The following is an 18,551-nucleotide window of genomic DNA, read 5'->3' as shown; positions in this document are numbered from 1 at the left end:
AGGATAAAAAGAACTCCATCATAAAATGACATATTTATTAGAAGGTTGATTATTGTATGGCAATTACACTGCATCCTTATTAAAACATACACAAACACAACTACAGTAATATTAACAGCATCACATCTGTCACACAGGGGAAACAATTAAGCATTATTTTACAGAGGAGAGGTTTTTTTTATAGCATACTTCAGCAATCATAAAACATTAGACTTTTTAGATACATTACAAGAAGACTGTCTTAATTCTCAGTAAAAATTCCACTGTATAACACGGGATTGTTTTATTAATTTGTGCCCAATTCCGAACTGCAATGACATTAATAGATAAAAACCACAATAGCAAATTTAGAGAGTTATATTGTGACACAATGGAATTTCTTTCAAAGACAGCATCATAAAACACATCAGGTTTGAGCTAGCTTAACGGGTGACAATAGCAAATTTTGAAAACTTAGCTTCCTGATAACAAAATTTGACATTTTGGTGATATATCCATTGGCAATGGGAAGACTGCACTGCAGACAATTGAAAACCAAGTAGAAGCAGCTGACATTATTGTCGATAGGACTTCTGATATTGTTGCAACATGTTGCAAGAATCCACCTATATATTTTTTTTGCAGTTAAGGTGATCAATCCTTGCAGTTAAGCATATCAGAAACATTGGAACTAGAGAACTCTTCATCTTAAGTCATTAAACATTGGTCTTTTATGATAATATGTCCTTTTAGCTGGAAGAAAATTAGCACTGAAACCATTTTCATTTGATTCATATATTATTCATACTCTCATTATTTTCAGTTACACAACTTAAATTTTAAATGATCATTGTTTGAACAAGCTAACTTAATTTATCACATATATATATAATCTTTAAAAATATCTATATTATAATTTGCATGCAATTAAAAAGTGTTAACTTTGTGTTCAGATGACTCATTCTTGGTGATATACTGCTGATTTCATTTTCCTCGGGAACTTTTAAAATACATAGTATACATTACAAGTGATCCTCTTCATCTGGGTATTCACTATCCTATGTACAGTGTCAGTAAGTAGATGAAGCACATACAACCATTCAAATGTGTGGAGAGGCAAGTACTGGAATGTGAACAGTAATTCTGCACTAGCAGGTTCATCTTATTGCTCTTAGATTCCAAGTGATCACAGGGGTCTTTGCAGTTCATTAATGCATATCACAGAATGTTTGGATATTTAAGAGGGAGGCAGGAGAGGAGATTACATGGTGGCGGAAACATAGCATTGATTGCACTTTGTACCTGGACTGGTACCCAAATAAAAACCGCTAAAAAAAAAACCCAGATCTATCTCTGCTGCCATGATTATTTTAATTGAATTAATTCAGAATCCCAGAACAATGTCCCGTCCCATTTCCATTCTTTGTGTAGGATTGCAACATTGACTGACACCCACCAAACCTCAGGGGGAGGAAGAATGTCAAGAGAAATGTAACCTTTCGTCACCAGTGATAAACAGGTGTAAGAATAACAGTTACCAATAACAAATTCTTTTCACTTGGTTAAAAAGTAGTCCATTCTAACTGGGAAATCAAATTCTCAATGTTACAAGCAAAACCATTTGAAGCCCAATGAGCCTTCAAGGCTATGGATGCCTTTGTTTTCTTTATTTCAGTGTGTGAATGCACAATCTCTTTACAGACAGCGCTGGATTTGAGCCTGGGCTCCTGGCACTGTAATAGCATTGCGCTAACCACCATGCAGGTGAACCATGTCACCCTCGAATTTAATTTAGAATCAAAAATATGCCATTTAATATAACAGCATTGTTATGGTTTTGAGGTCTGAACATGAATGGAATGGAAATATGTCAAACTCATCAAAAGTGCTGGAGAAACTCAACAGGCCTCGCAGCATCCACAAGAGGCAAAGATATATGACTAATGTTTCAGGCTTTGATGAAGGGCTCAGGCCTTCATTTAGATGCTATGGGGCCTGCTGAGATTCTCCAGCACTTTTGTATATTTTCTCTAATCACAGCATCTGCAGACTTTTTTATTTCACTCAAAGAATGAAGGATCATCTTAACTGGGATTTCCACTTCTCTGCAATTGGATGTTATCCTACAAAACACCAAATGAGCCACAAAGAAATGAACGAATACAACAGAATCTGCAGTACTTATAATTAATTTTTTAAAACTCTACATTTTGGCTTCTCTCCTTTTTCTCTGGTATCAAAAATCTACCACTGTAAACTGCACTTGACAGGCTGAAAAATATTGCATGCAATTATCATCTGGCTGTCTCCTCATTTATTTCTGGTGACAGAGTATGCAGAGTATATATATAGATATGTTATTGGGAGAGAAATTGGGGAAGGTTTGTTAGAGTAGGTTACATACAAACACTTTAAAACAGATCTTATTTGAAGTATTGGAGCTCTGCCCCATGCTAGACCTATCAGCCACACAGGTTTTGCAAGAGCTCTGAAGAGTGCTCAAGAAACTTCACTAATGGATTGTTGTTTGTAAAAGGCATGTTGGAGCTGCTACTGTCTGGAGGAGAGCTTGCTGTTGTAAGAGGGTCATGTGGTGTTGCAAGCAGAGAGAGTCAAACAGCCTTTCTCTCAGAGAGAGGGAGAGATACAGAGATCACTTAACAGTGTTACAGCCAACTGAAGTAGCTGGGACTGGAACAGGAAAAGCTGGCAAGCTCATTTGGAAGACGAGCTGGTCAAAGCTCTTGTGGTTTATGCAAGAGGAGAGGACTGGCTGTCTAATGTTTCACTTGGAATAAGAGAAACAAAAAAGGAACTCTGTGATGACCGGAAAGAAAGAGGTTATCATCTGGAGAACCCTGAAGGGGCAAGTTTCATCACCAAGACACTGGAGTAGCTGATGGAAGTAAAAGGAACAACAAATCTCTCTCTGAAAACCAACAAGAACCTTCCTAATCAATAACCATTTACCTTTCAAGCACCAAAGCCTGGTGAACTTTATAAATGTTAAATTCTGTGGACAGTATAAGAATTGCCTGCATCCAGTGAACTTGGAGGAATGAGAAGTGAGATTGGACTGTGAACCAAAGAACTTTTCTGAACTTATTCACACATTGCCTACATGTGCGCTTAGAATTAGAAGGGGGTTAAGTTAGGTTAAGTAAGTCAATAGAGATAAGTTAAAGTTTGATTCTGTTTTCATGTTTAAAAATAATTAAAAGCAACTTTTGTTTAAGTTACCATTTGTGTTGGTGAATATCTATTGCTGCTGGGTTTATGATCCTCTGGTCTCATAACAATCTAAAAACTGCGACAATAGGGGAACAAAATCTCATTGAGTATTTACCCAGGTCATCAATTAGTCCATTTCCCAATCAGAATTTAAATGCCTACATGGTAACATTAATGCAAGCAAAATAATTATGAGTTAATTGGTCTAGCATCCTAATATAATTTTCACCTTTATCAGAATTGCTTGGTGGATAATTTCAGAAAGATTTACAGGTGTTGTTAGCCACAGGAGAGGAATATTGTCCACTTCTATCACACATTACTTGCAGCTTCTTGTCTTTCTTGAGCGGATAACACAGGGGGTCCACAAGTGAGGTGATGGTTGTCTCCAAACTAAATTTTCCGCAAGCCAAAAATGAAAGGTTTCCCCCAAAATAACAAGTTGAAATATTTAGCCTTGAGAACGTTTGGGAGAAGCTGAGTTGTGATTCAACAGGAAAACTATCAGCACTTTTAATAAAGTGCGTGTTAACAAGAGGTGGCTTGGCGGTTTGCATCATTTGATCTCACCTGAAGTTCACAGAGAAATCATTAGCTTTTCCTATGGATGATTACTTCATTAATTCATGGGAAAAAAGATTCAAATAGTTCATCTGAGAGCAGAGCCCAGAAGAATTTGCATGAAGGTCTTCAATAAGCCAGACAACATCTGTATGGATATCCTTGCTGCACAATACTGCAATTGTTCTCCTGCCTCTGTGCACGGCTTCTCTTTAACCTTCTTCTTATTTGTTGTGCCCAAAGGACCTTCAAGATTAGATGCCTTGTTGGATTTTCTGCTGTCTCAATCACTGAACTGACCACATGATCAAGGTTAATGTTGACAGCTCAATGCTTTCCATCACACCCTTCTCTTCTACTCTTTTCACCATTACAGCAGGCAGCCAAATCTATTGTTCTATTTGTGTTACCTTCCAGAATGGGATGGCACAATGGAAGCAGTGTTTGATAAACCTCTCGCTCCTGCATGAAACAATTAACTTCATGCGGGACCATTAGAGGGCACACAAAATCAGTGAACCGGTGCGGACTCAAAAGGCCAACATGGCCTGTTTCCGCTCCCTAAATAGTTATATGGTTATGGTTCTATGTCTTGTCATCCGTGCAACTAAACACTATTGAATGTACTCCACTGATACATTGCTGGAAAGATGATGTGTATTATCAGATAGATGAATGCCTCTTTACAGTTTTAAAAGTGATCATGGCATTTAGAAATGTCTCTTCAATTAGAGCTTTCTACTAAACTGCCTGAGAAGAATATGTGAATGTAACAGAGAACAGATAACTTCAGTAAAAATATTTCTTCAGGCCTTATTGAATGCAAAGTCTTGATACTTTTGTCATACACTGTGCACAACTTATTGGTTTGAGTTGCTTTGTGTACACTGTATAACAAAATAGTTAACCTTTTTATAGTGATTGCATTTCACTTTCTTCCATGGTGAACTTGTGGGATGTGTAGCATTATTGCACAAATGGATCTTTAAAAAAAAATGCAAAATTGATTAAATATATGTTAGAAATAACGTGCAACAGTAGTATTTAAGCCTGTAACTGGGCCTGATTGTTTCCTGATCCACGGTTAGTTACTGACAAGCAAGCCATGCTGGTAAATAGAGGAGTGCCAGAGTATCATTGGAACAAATATGACCGCCCACCATGTCTGTGGCAATCATGCTGCTCTGTGTCCCTCTATTTGCTGCCTGTTCACATGTCTCACTAGCCTAAATATTTCTTAAAATTTTTGATCATACACTATCTGCCTCTACCTCCTCACCTGGCTGTGTATTCTCAGCATTGATCTCTCTTTACGTAAAAAGTTGTCTGCAATTTTTTCCCTTTCAATTTAAACTTCTGCTCTCTAATATTTAACCTCTTAAAAAAAATAAATCAGAATATCTACCCTATATATACTCTCAAAAAACAATATATTTCTATTAGGTTGCCCTCAGTTTCTGATACTTCAGAAAAAAAATTCCAAATTTGTCTTACCTTTCCTTACATTTAATACTCTCTAACCTGGACTTGAAATGAACTCGCCAATGCAGTCACAGAATAGAAGTTGCATCAGGAAGGTGTAGCAGAACAAGGTCAGAGGAACGTGATGACGTTTGATAATAACTGGGCAGCCACAGCCCACATGCCATCATCAATCCATTTGGGCTTCCATCTCTTGAGTGTCTTTGTGAGATGAGGAATCCTCACTCAGGCAGAGATGTGGCTCTGATGTGCAGAATGTAATTCAATGAGCAAATCCTAAGTTGAACAAAACTGAGGCTGGCAGATGCTGAGGGAAGAGTGTCAATGACAGAATAGATGTGCTGAAGTGGTTGCCGCCAAGTTCTGTGTGCTTTCCAGCTAATTGCAGGTTGCTGTCAAAACCTCTTATTTATCCTGGCAAGGTAGAATATGTGACATTCAGATCTTGCTTGACTAGCACTAGAAAAATTCTAAACAAGCCAAGGTGAATTACATGCCTACAGGAACAAGCCACTTCCTTGACTGGTATGCATTCACCTGAAAAAGGAAACTAACTTGGGTTATGCATGATCTTATGGAGGATTTGCTCATGAAAAGCTGACATGAGGGATCCTATTTTCTAGATCAGTGGTTCCCAACCTTTTTCTTTCCACTGACATACCACTTTAAGTACTCCCTATGCCATCGGTGCTCTGTGAGTGATGGCTTAACTCGAACCCTAATGTGTGGTATGTGGGTGGGAAGGGAAGGTTGAGAATCTCTGCTCTCAACCCAATCGTTACTGAAATATTTTGCTTGAGAAAAATTGTCATTGACTCATTTCCTTTGGAGTTAGGTACGATTTGGTTTCCAAACTTTTTCTTTCCACTCACATACCACCGTCATCAATCCTTTACTTATCGCAGAACACCTATGTCATAGGGATTATTTAAAGTGGTGCGAGTGGAAAGAAAAGGTTGAGAACCAGTGTATTTAGATACTACTTTGTAAACGTTTTTTCTGGAACGAGCAGAGAAAATACTACTTTGATGTGGAACATTGAAGGATCAAGCATGAGATGTGCAAAGTGATGTCCTCTTTCTAAGTATTTCTTTGTAATATGTGTTAATTAGTTGTCTTGGAATTACTTTTGGTGTGAATGTTTGGGAATTAAATAATTAGAACCAGTATTGTGGTGAAAATAATTCCTTCTTTGTATGCTTGCTTAAGCACTTCGTCTTCACTGAGCTAACACTCTACAGTGGCCCCTACACAACTTCCAGAGCTATATCCTGTGGTTATTAGCAAAATGAACTGATATAAATTTGGTTTGATATTATTTGGACATTTTGGAATGAAATCTTGCCAAAAGAAGTCATAACTAAAGCATCTATTCAGCATTTTTTCTGCAGCAAGTCAATAAAATTAAAACCAACTCTTTCATTAAGACTGAATGGATACTCATCTCCAGTTCCATTAACACTATACATCTGTAGAATTGCATCAAAGAAATATCAATCCCTGCAATAAATGAAACCCGTTTTGGAAATGAAGTAAAAATCATACACTTCAGTACCGCGAGTAGGCGAATGTTTCATAAAATGGGACAATTCAAGCAGCTGGACAAGAGGTGCTGGAAATGCCCTACAAGTCAAACAGCATCTCGGGAGAGATAAGTGGAGTTGTTTTAAATCAATGACCTTTGATCTTATCCTCACTCTCCACAGATGCTGAGTATTTCAGCACCTGGAATGTTTAATGCCAGTTTCTTTCGATTTTCCAAAAAGTTTAATTTTAAACTCCTCAGCCAGGCTTGACATTCACTATAAAGCACAGACACTCCAATTCCAGCTTATTTCTATATTAACCACAGGTGGTACACGGCAATGCAGATATTGTTGCCAAGTTCCATCAGTAAAAAGAATTCCATTTACTCAAATAATATAGAAAACTTACAAAACCCATTTCATTCCCCCAACTTTTGCTACTAACATCTGCAGTAGGGTCAATTTACAGTGGCAGAAATCTTACCAGCCTTCATGTCTTTGGGATGTGGGAAGAAACATGAGCACCAATATAAAAACCATAAGACAGGAGAACTTACAGATCCTGCACAGACTGAAGTCAGTTGTAGGAAATACTCCAAATCATGGCATTGTAATGAAGACCAGCATTACAGTTAAGGATAGAGTTTCTCTTCCTCAAATTAATAATGGGATCATATGCGAGAGTAAGCAGGGATCATGATTTAATATTTCAGGTGGAGGAGACCCCGACAGGTAATATAGCACTAAGACTGCATTGAAGACTTTAGAATGTGAATTAAATCTAAATCTATCCTTGCAGAGTTAGGAATGTGCCAAAACTGGCATCAGCTTCGATACCGAGGGAGAGAGGCTGGTAAAGTTACTCTCAGAGAGATCTGCTTTTGGGACAAAAAGTGAGTGTTTAGAAAAGGTCATACGCTCAAGAGATAAATCTAGAATATCCTTCATAATCATCTGAACCTTTATCTTCTGGCCTAAAATGGTTATTTAATGTGAACAATAACATGGATTTATCCTGGTAGTGGTGTTGCCACAACAGAAAATATTGAGTGCAATTTATTCTATTGAACTGACATGTGATGTGACATCAGATCAAGGACTGTGATGTACTAACAGGTTAGTAATAATCCAACTAAAGAGGTTAGAAATAATATCCGTCGCACCATGCAGCAACATGTGGCAGAAAAGCACATTTTCATTATTCACCTTGTTAACATGGAAAAAGGAACTGAAAAGGAAACTCCTGAGAAAGAAATAAGTTAAAAAAAAACATTTGGGGGTACATTGTAATGATGAATTTAGAGGGAAATAAATCCCTGCATTTAATACAAATTGTTCCGTTTACATACCATCAATACAGCATGTGTGCATAATCCTTCCCTCCCATTTTTTACCTCCTTTTGCCCATACAACACAATCTAGGTTGTCTAATAGCCCGCCTGTAATATCTTCCAGACTACTGTGTAATATCCCTTATAATATCTACTCTCCTTTCTTCCATACAATTCCATACACCATGTTTTACCTCTCTGTCCCTGTTTTTATTTGGTATTCTCTTTTGGGTTAGAATATAGTTTTTTTTTCTGTTTTCACCAATAATAACCAAAAATATATCTGAATTAAACATTAAATATTTTCTTAGCAAAGAAAAGTAGATGCTTGATATTTTATATTCACTAGGCAGTGATGGAGTGACTCCAAAAGGCAGAAAACAATTACAATAGTCACAACGTTAGTTATTTGGCCGACATTAAATGTGCAGGTATCACCAATCCCAGGGCTAATTCTTTGTTGAAGTCAAAAGTTGATTTATCTATCTTAAGATTCATCTTGTAATTTTGTTTGTAAAAATTATATCTCAGTATTAAAATTACAAACTAACCAAAGTCAAAACAAAACTAACTCTAGCCCTAAGTATATGATATTGCCACAATTCCTAGCAAGGATGATTAATTGTTCCACAATTACATCTCAGTGCCACATTATCAATTCATGCCTGCTAACTTGCCCATGGAAATCTACATTGACGCTAATTAATAGAACAACATGGGTTTTTCGACAAACACAATCAGAATAGAAAGGAATTATTATGGGACTAACATGAAGAGTAATTTGTCATTATTGCTCCTTGGTGATAATTTCCCACACTCTCTCCTGTTTCTCCCACATTCCAAAGATGTATGGGGTTACTTGATAATTGGTCACGTGGGCGTAGTTGGGCAGCGCAGGCTCGTGGGCCGGAGGACCTGTTATGGAGTAGCATCTCTCAATTAAAAATAAAACTGCAAGAGTAGGATTAAGTACCCACTTGAAAATGTGATGAAAAGGATCTGCAGTTTTAATACAAATAGTTCAGAGCAAATTGTTAGGATCAACCTGTCTTTATTCATATGATGGTGATGCGCAAGTCATGAGACAACAGTTCAGCTTTGTATAAACATGGAATACCAGTTGCTGTGTTATTCTGGATTTCTTATTTGTCTCTTAATTTTTTTTAAAGTGGCACGATGTAACATTGGATATCCAAATTAAAGTGGGAGGGAGATTTTCTTCGATGCCTATCTTTTGTTTACTATGATCAGAATGCCTGGAGCAGATTTGACCTTTGGGGACAGCCTTATGAAAGAAGCTTGAACATAACTGTTACTTCGGCAGGTACATACGTTCTTTAGACTCCCCCCTACCTTTGGCAATTCAACTTAACTGCCTGCTTTGCATGGAAAGGAGATGCAAATATGAACACACTCATGAGCAAAGCTAACCATGGATCTAGTGATGGTCACCGGGTGCTACAGATTGCAGGCAGGACATGTTTGATATCTAACAGGATTGGTTTGATTACTTGGAATTCTTCTGGTTTATTTAAGAGTGGAAATATAGCAGAGACAGTCTTCTTTCAAAGGGATACAAGCAAAATTGAGAAAAAAAATAACTATCTTACAGTGAAAACACAATGGTGGAGAAACTCAGCAGGTCAAACAGTATACTTTATAGAGCAAAGATAAAGGTACCTAACCAACATATGAGTCTTGAGTCCTCCATCAAGGTATGGACAAAATGACCTTTTTGGGATTTTTTTTGTCATTTTGTCCATACCTTCATGAAGGCAATCAAGCCTGAAATGTTGGTTATGTATCTTTAACTTTGCTCTATAAAGGTTCACTGTTTGACCTGCTGAGTTTCTCCTGCATCGTGTTTTTACTTCAACCAAAGTGTCAACAGACTTTTGTGTTTTACAGCACATGTTCACAAAATAAACCAATCAGTCTTCAAATTGTACAAGTGATATCTCCAGCTTTATATCACTTCATCAAATAGCAGATTTTTTTCTATGCAAAGATGGAAGTAATACCTGGAATGGCCAGAACCAACCGCAAGGAAAGATCATGAACTATCTCATAGCAGCTTGCATTGGGTATTGGTAGGTCTTTATGACAATCAAGAGTGACAATATTAAAAGATGGATCAAAAGAGAGAGCAAGTACATGTTCTTACCTATATGGCAGGAGTACATGTCTCCTGCTGAGACAGACAGATGAACAGTCCTACCAAGGTCAAGCTACAATATTACCTTTTACTTCTACAAAAACATAAACATGTACTGTTCCATTTTAGGCATTAGTGACATGGTCTATGGAAGTCGGAAGAAAAAGGTTTTGGTTTTGTCAGTGGATTCAATGCCATTGAGATTTTCATTGCTCTTAGTCTGCTGGCTGATTATCTATTTGCCCAGAGTGTAAGCTATTGGACCTCGCACTTCTACGCTGTATCCTATCCAAGTATGAAGCAAGACTGCAGTTGAATGCAAATTTCCAAAACTTTTCCACAGCTGTAAAGACCCAGAAACTCAAGAAACTCCAAGGAAATTTATCATCTTTGTTTTTACACAACTATACACTCCCTTATTAAATGACAAAAAGGTTGATCCCAGTGAAGTAAATGGATCCAGTTCGTAAAAGGATACAAGAATGCAAAATGAATTGATTCGTGACCTGGACAGTGAAACTTGAATGGTTGGAATTTTAACAAAAATTGCAAGTGCCGCTTCACTCCCATCAGAACAATATTCCAACTGTCAGCAGTATTTCCCATGTTTAAAGTAATAAACAACCAATATCAATTCATTTAGATGGGCCAAGAATTGATATTTCCCTGCTTTGTTTTCAGGCTTAAGGTTCTCCCAACTCAAATTTTTTTTTTGCACTGTGGACAGTATCTTGCACTGAAGCCCATTTAAAATGCAAAATTTAGAATTTTCTTCAGCAAACCTGAACATCCTTTTCCAATATTTAATAAGTAAACTAGCATCCTGAAATTAGGGTCATCATGATGTTAGCAGGAGTGGTCAATTTTAAAGTTTGTTTATCCACATTCTGAAAGCAGTTCAATTCTTTACCTGATAGCAAAGAGCAGATTGGGATGCCGACCAATTATGGGGATTTAATTTCTTTTGAAAATCTGGCATAAGGGATCTGGAGATGAAACTGTCATGTTCAAAGGGAGTGGGGAGCTGGAGAAATTTGTGACAATCAATCATCTGAATTTGGCTGATATCTGTGGCCATTTCTGATCACTTGAACATCATAGAAAATGAATCTCCCAACAGTGGAATAGAGGCATCTCAGAACCTTGAGTTAAGGCACTGAGAGAGAATGGCCCAGACAGGCCTTTTGAGGGAGAAAGCCTAACTCCATTCCTACTCTATTCCTACCATAGACACTGGCTCTATAATTAGAATACTATGTCAGAGGTTGGGCATCAGAGTGAGCTAAAAACTCATCCACTCTTCAAGAAATAAGATGAAGTTTTACTTTTAATCTCAAGAACCAGATTGAACATCAATCAGCTGATTTCTCACTCATTCTGGAGAGGAAGTTGGAAGACAATTGCACTGAAAGACCCAAAAGTTAAATTGTTTGTCAAGAAATTCTTGCTTGAATGAAAGAATGTTGTTTAAACTTTCCTTGTGTGATTTGCAGGAAATATTATTGATCCTCCCAAACCCACAAGGAATATGGCTAATATTCACTGGAAGTTGAACTGTGACCCCACTGCCTGTTCATGCGCTCGGTTAAAATGTGGCTCTGACGTTATTACAGAAGCCAACACCACATGTCTAGAAGGAGTCACCAGCCACGGCTGCCTGATAAGTTTGACTGGCATCTTCCAGACATGCCAACGACTTGCTTGACCCACACTCTAAGGTGAGAAAACATCGCCACGAAACTGCATTTCATGCCTCCAAGAACTGCCTGAAAAAATATTAAATTACAGTATTTTCAGAAATAATTTCAATATTTCCAAAGGCAATTTCAAGATGTTAGATAATAGAAAAAAAGTAGACATGTCACAGGAAAGATCACACCGATTATTTGGTCACTATTTTGAAGGAAAGAAGCAGAATTTCTATTTTCTGGCTGAAGATAAGATTTACAGACACACCCTCCATTTCACCCCCACCAGTTTTCACTCCCGCTCTGCTGAACATTCATGACTTCCTATGTGGTACACTTCCTGCATCAACAGCCTCTTTACTGGTCTACGTGGAGGCAACTTATCTGTCGCCTGATCTGTCATAGAACTTCAAAGCTGCCTGATTCTGACATGACAAAGCGCACATCTAGTGCAGCAGTCACTGAAGAACAATGATTAAGAATGATTGCTATTTACCTTTCTCTCTCAGTTGTGTTGAATCAAATTGTTGCACTGATTCGGAAAGGACAAAGATATACAATCTGAGAATTGCACATTGGATCTTTGGGGCCAGATCACCGTGAATCAGTACCAAGCTAGCTGATAAGCAAAATGTTTCACAGGGTATTTAAATTAAAAGTTTGGAGGCAGAATGATTTGTGAGGAGGTGAACAAGATATAGGGAAGTTAAGGAAGATATAGGAAAGTTAGTAGCAAAGGTGATGAATGACGAATGAACCTTAATGATGTGACATGTGAAATGTTTCATTTTTGGAGAAGGAATTAAGGTAAAATTAGGGTAAAAGAACTACAAGAACGGAGAGCTCTAGGTATATCTACATTGTTCATTGCATGTAATAGGGCAAGTTGAAAAAGCATTTAAAAAGAAGAGAGCCCTAGTCATTACAAAAAGGGGAAAGGTCCTAAGACAGCAACTAAATCTTGTGCATATTGGACCTTTATTAAACACAGGTCAAGCCATAAATGGAGCTGGGTACCACAGATCAAGGAAAGAGTAATTGCTTTAGAAAAGGTGCAGAGAAGATTGATTAGTGTGATTTGAGTGATGAGAACTTGGATTGACTGGGGCTCTTCTGATTCAAGGGAATCTGTTAAAAGTATTTGAAGTCATAAGGGTACAGACTGGGAATGACAGGGTATGAAAGGCAAATGTAACATTCAAGAAGCTGGATAGGTACACGAGTGAAAATAATTTGCAGGGCCCCATGCACAAATATTGGGTCTACGTTGTCCAACTGGATTCTTCTTGCAGAGAAATAGCACAGAATCAATGGGCAGAATGGCTTTGTTCTGTGGTGTAAGCATACCATAATTCTGTGAAGTTGGTTCTTTTATAATTCTCCATGCAACTTATTCATGACTAAATTTACAGATTTAATGTTAGACACCTGTCGATTAAACTCAATTAAAGAAAAGTTACAAAATATTTTGTATTTAAGCATGATTAGTTTTTCCTTCTCAATGAGATCTTGCAAGCTTTTCCAAATATAATTGAGGATAAATCTCAACCAGGTCAGAACATGTCAACTGGAAGAAACCCAATATCCTTCCAGCTAAGAATCAAATTATTGTGCAACTTCTAATGCCTGAATGCACATAAATGATTTACCATTTTTACAGATGTAATTAGTCTTCTTATTCTTGAACTTAAAGATAGCTATTGAAAAGAAATTTTGAAAATGACCAATAATGATAACTAGATATTAATTCATGACTGGAGCAATCTTTTTTTATATCAAATTTAAGGCTTCAAAATTACATTTTATAGGGAATGCACCCAAGATGTCATATTTGAGGAAAAAATAATCGGCATTACTTGAATAATGTTGTTTGAAAATGGCAGGAATTTACCAGGATTAAATCTATGTCAATAATGAGAAAAAAGGTTTCAGTAAAAGTCATTTACTTTCTGATATAAAGACAGTTACTTCCTCCATTATTGCCAACATCTACTCATCATATCAGCACCAGATCCATTCCAGCAAGTATAGAATTTTAACATTTTTAAAGCAAATCCACTTCTTTAAAAATCAGGGGTCCACGACCCAGTCCTCATCAAGGGCTCATTAGCGGAGAGGGTCAAGAACTTCGTATTCTTCAGTGTTAACATCTCCGAGGAAATGTCCTGGAGCCTCCATGATGATGCAATCACAAAGAAGGCTAACCAGCGGCTATACTTTGTGAGGTGTCTGAGGAGATCTGGTATATTACCGATGACTCTCGTAAACTTCTACAGATGTATCGTGGAGAATATTTCAGCTGGTTGCATCACTGCCTGGTATGGAGGTGCCAACTCTCAGGACAAGAATAAACTCCAGAGGGTTGCTAACTCAGCCTGCGACATCACAGGCACTAGACTTCACTCCATCGAGGACATATAAATGAGGCGGTGTCTTAAAAAGCAGCCTCTATCCTCAAAGACCCCCCACCATCCAGGCAATGCCCTCTTCACTCTGCTACCATCAGGGAAAAAGGTACAGGAGACTAATAACAAGACACGAGGACACTTCTTTCCCGCAGCAATCCGATTCCTGAACAATCAATGAACCAAAGATACTGCCATACTTTTCATGCTCTGTTATTTAAATGTTTTTTATATAGTAATATTTTATGATGGTTCTAATATGTACGTTTGCAACATGATTGCTGCCGCAAAATACCTTCTAAATTCTGATTCCGATTCCGAAATATTTTTGGTAGAACAACAGATAGATCCTGGGCAAAAAAAAAACAAACCCCGAGTTAAGCTTTCGAACATCGATCTGAAACGTTTGCTTTGCAGTAAAAAGCTAAGGGTTCAGTAAAAGCGGAAGACGTTTAGACAGATACTATCATCTTCATGACACTAAAGGCATCACACATCTGTACCTATACCCCTTCAAATACTAAGATATGAATCCCTCCCATGCTGTTGTTGCAGGGCAATGCTAAGAGAAATGTCATCTGAAGAAACAATGTCTGGGTAACTCACAACTCTAGATACTCAACCAGCACACATTTTATTCACTGCAAAATGTTTCTACAGCATCTGGGGAGCTGGCATTCCCCTTGTGATCATTGCTAGGAGATGTGGGTTTGGTGTGGGGTGATCTCGAAAACAAGAAGAGCAGTAAATGCAAATTAATTTACCACAAAAGGAAATGCCGCTTAGTTTAGTTATGACTTCCTTTACTCCACAATGCAGGCACAGCTTGCCCATATGCTTTGATCCAATTGTTTTTCACAACATTCAGCATTGTGCCCTGCTCCGCTACTATAAAAAAAGCTATTTTTTAGATGACAAAAACATGATTAGTGCTCGGACGATCAAAGAAAATCCTTCATTCTCAAAGAACAGAAACAAATAATATCACAGAAAATAGACATTATATGCCAGATTGGTTAATTCATTGGAACAATATGATACAAGGTGTTATAATTGACTCTGAAATGATACATTGGCCAAAAAAATTTGGTTATTTTAAAAGCAAGTTCAAAAATATAATCACCATTCCATTGCAGTTTCAGACGTATTTTGTAATATTGCTGGTATTGTTTCACCATAACTTGATGTTATGCGCAGAAAACGGTTGACTCTGTGAGACCAGGATCTCTCCTCCGTGCTCTGAAAAGGTGCGTGAGGGGCATTAAACCTCGTTCACAAAATTTAAGTGGATTTTGATCTCCTCATTTAAGTTTAGAATAGATCAAGATTAATTTCTCAATTTCAGAAGGCAACCTCTCCAAATTTGCATCTATGATTTTCAAATTAGGATGATTTACAGCACAGTGTCAGGTGATTCTGGTTCACAATGTGAGAGCAGTTTCAGGAGGTTAAAGGAATATTCATTGAAGTTCTTCATTTCACTGTGAAAGTTCTAAAATAAATTAAATTGGGATTCCAAATTCAGCTTTCAGTCACGTCGAACTGTGACTTCATTTGAACCTTCAGTAATTTTACTAGCCAATGCATTTCTATCCAAACAAAACGTTTTTGCTTGGAAGGCTGCAAGAAGTTTCAAGCACGCATTTGAATATTTGAAAGATTAAATCCAAACACAATTCATTAGTTCCATTTTAGTCAACTGAAAAAAAAAAGCCGCAACTCCAGAATAACGTTACCAAGACCCTTATACCTGTGTATTCCACCATCTCCCACTAATGTCGTCATTCCTGCAACTATTACCACACCTCCCACTATTGCCATACCTCCTATTTCTGGATTTTTTTCCTTGATCTGGTATCTGCCCTGTGGCCTTGTGGAACAATTGCACTTCAAAAGAATACAAATGTAAGTTACAAATTCCACCTAGCCTGAATTTGTACAGTTATAGTGCGGGCGGGGTGGGGGGGGGGGGTGGGGGGGGTGGGACTATTGCAAAAAAAAAATCATCATCTCAGAAGCACTAAACATGCTACATAGCAAAAAATTGCATGTTGTACTCTGCTTCCAAGATTTGGTTGTGCTGACTGTAAGAAAATTTCATTTCATAATCTGCTATGTGGTGGATTTAGTGCTAATGACAGGATGAGTTCTTAGGTATGTGTTTACGACGTGATCCAAGTACACAATCGCGTGGTGCCTGAGGCTAGCTGACTACTGCAATTGATCACACTGCCAACCCCATGAATTGAGATCTCCTAAATTTCAATAAACGATAAACGAACAATAATTGTTTGATAGTAAAATAATCCCAAACATCAAAAGTGCAAAATCTAACATTATCTCCAAGATTATTCTAACTCTCTTCTGCAACAAAGAAATTAGAACAAAATCTCACGTAGCCAGAAATAGTTTTTAAACGGGTACCATTGTTTACATTTAATTTCTCATCGAAATGCATCATGCCAACAAAATTAAAGGGATACTGCAACTTTAAGCAATCACATGGCTTCCCTTTTGATAAACTAGTAACACAGAAACTTGGAGACCCCAATAGTACAGGGTGCTGAAATGGCCTTCCCAGTGTGCATTTCAAATGGTGATCACATTCTCGTGATTGGTTCGCAATTCCACCCAAGATCCAATGCAGCACAGAAAAAGCCCACAGCAAAATTTGTAAGTACATTGGACTCAGTGCAGAAATCTGGTTATGTGCACACATAATACACAATCAAATGGAAACTGAGGAGTTATATATTTACTTTAACATACATGACATATACAATTGTATTAGTTTCAACAATTTATATATTATGGTGATAGTCGATGTGGGCCTAAACATTAGTGAGATATATTTCTGAAATAGAATTGCTCTAAGATAAAGATCCTTAAACTTTAATGTAAAACTGCCCCTTTTGATATAAGTGTGCAGCTATCTGCTAAATGTTTGCTCAGTTAGCCAATGAGCTACAGTCCACCTGTTAATTAGCCAATGGTCTATAGGCATGTTACATTAGTTACAAATAGTATACAGGTAAATTATATATCCACCTAGTAAAACCACAGACAGCTTTACATACGTGAGGAAAAGGTACCTGCATAAATAAACATCATGAAAAGCATAAAATATGTAAACACTACATCAGCTAAAACATGGAGGTTTAAAAACTGGAAAATCAACAGTAACTGAACTAACAGTTCTGACAGCAATTATGCACCAGCGCCCTGCAGCCAACAGAGGGGAAATATCAGTATGGACTCACAAAAAAACAAATACTTGTCAGCACAGAACCTATATGCGATGTTTTGTAGCCTGTGCAGGGCAAAGTTTATTTGTTCTGTTCGGGTTAGAGGCAGTGCGCTGTTCAATGGTGGCACGCCACGTCAAAATTTGAAGAGGAGGTGGACGAAGAGTATCACCAGTAGCCATAGTGATGGAGTCACTCCTGCAGAAGCACGGTTATTTCCATCAAGCACTGCTCCAGGACCTGTGGAGTGATAAGCACATATTACCAGCTCAGTGACATGCACCAACTTTTGAACCTTACATTGATGTAGATTGTTGCTCACCCTAACCTGAAATGTCTCTGAGAGGTGCGTGAAAACTTTAAAGCATATTATGGAACAGTGAGGTCAAAATTCATCCTTTGTCACATGATAAAATGGCATATCTTGAATCCAGTTTCCACCCTACACAGTCAAAGCCAAAATTCAAGCTTAGCCATGAGTTTGAAGATGAATTTTCTTCTCAGTATTGTCCTTTAACCTCTGGAATAGTCATTGAAGTTATTAATTTCACTGTGAAAATTCTAAAATAAATTAAATTGGGATTCCAAATTCAGCTTTCTGTCACATCGAACTAGTGTATTTAAATGTTATCACAATTTGGTGCCGGGTTTAATTGGTCAATTTTAGTTCATAATCTGTCATAGAAGGAGGTAGTATGTTTTGGTATTTTCAAAGTTTCAGACCAAACATGGTTGTCATCTAATGTTGCCTTTATTGAATCTCTCATTCTTCATTTGTTGGACACCTCATTCTTTGTTGAAATATAATTGATTGATAGGATAAGTAGTCACACTGTTAGGGAAGCAAATGATCTTCTGAAACTGGGCTTAAAGTTAACCAATAGATAATCACCTTTGGTTGCTTATGTTCAAAAGGCAATGAAGGATTGGATTCTGTTTCAACTCCCC

The 18,551-nt window shown here is 37.5% G+C and overlaps 1 protein-coding gene across 5 annotated transcripts in view; it reads right to left on the bottom strand.

Annotated features, from left to right (window-relative positions):
- Positions 1–14: 14 nt before the first annotated feature.
- The window catches only part of opcml (opioid binding protein/cell adhesion molecule-like), a 1,099,456-nt gene continuing 1,080,919 nt past the window's right edge, over positions 15–18,551 (bottom strand). For all 5 annotated transcript variants that reach the window (XM_069894518.1, XM_069894519.1, XM_069894522.1 and 2 more), the window contains one exon: positions 15–17,843. In XM_069894518.1, coding sequence (XP_069750619.1) covers positions 17,740–17,843 — 104 coding nt within the window. In that variant the 3' untranslated portion in view covers positions 15–17,739. The remainder of the gene's footprint in view (positions 17,844–18,551) is intronic.

This window comes from Narcine bancroftii, chromosome 8 (assembly GCF_036971445.1).
Source record: "Narcine bancroftii isolate sNarBan1 chromosome 8, sNarBan1.hap1, whole genome shotgun sequence".
Lineage (NCBI taxonomy): Eukaryota > Metazoa > Chordata > Chondrichthyes > Torpediniformes > Narcinidae > Narcine > Narcine bancroftii.
Note: the sequence above shows the minus strand (reverse complement) of the source record. Positions and strands in the feature narration are given on the sequence as shown.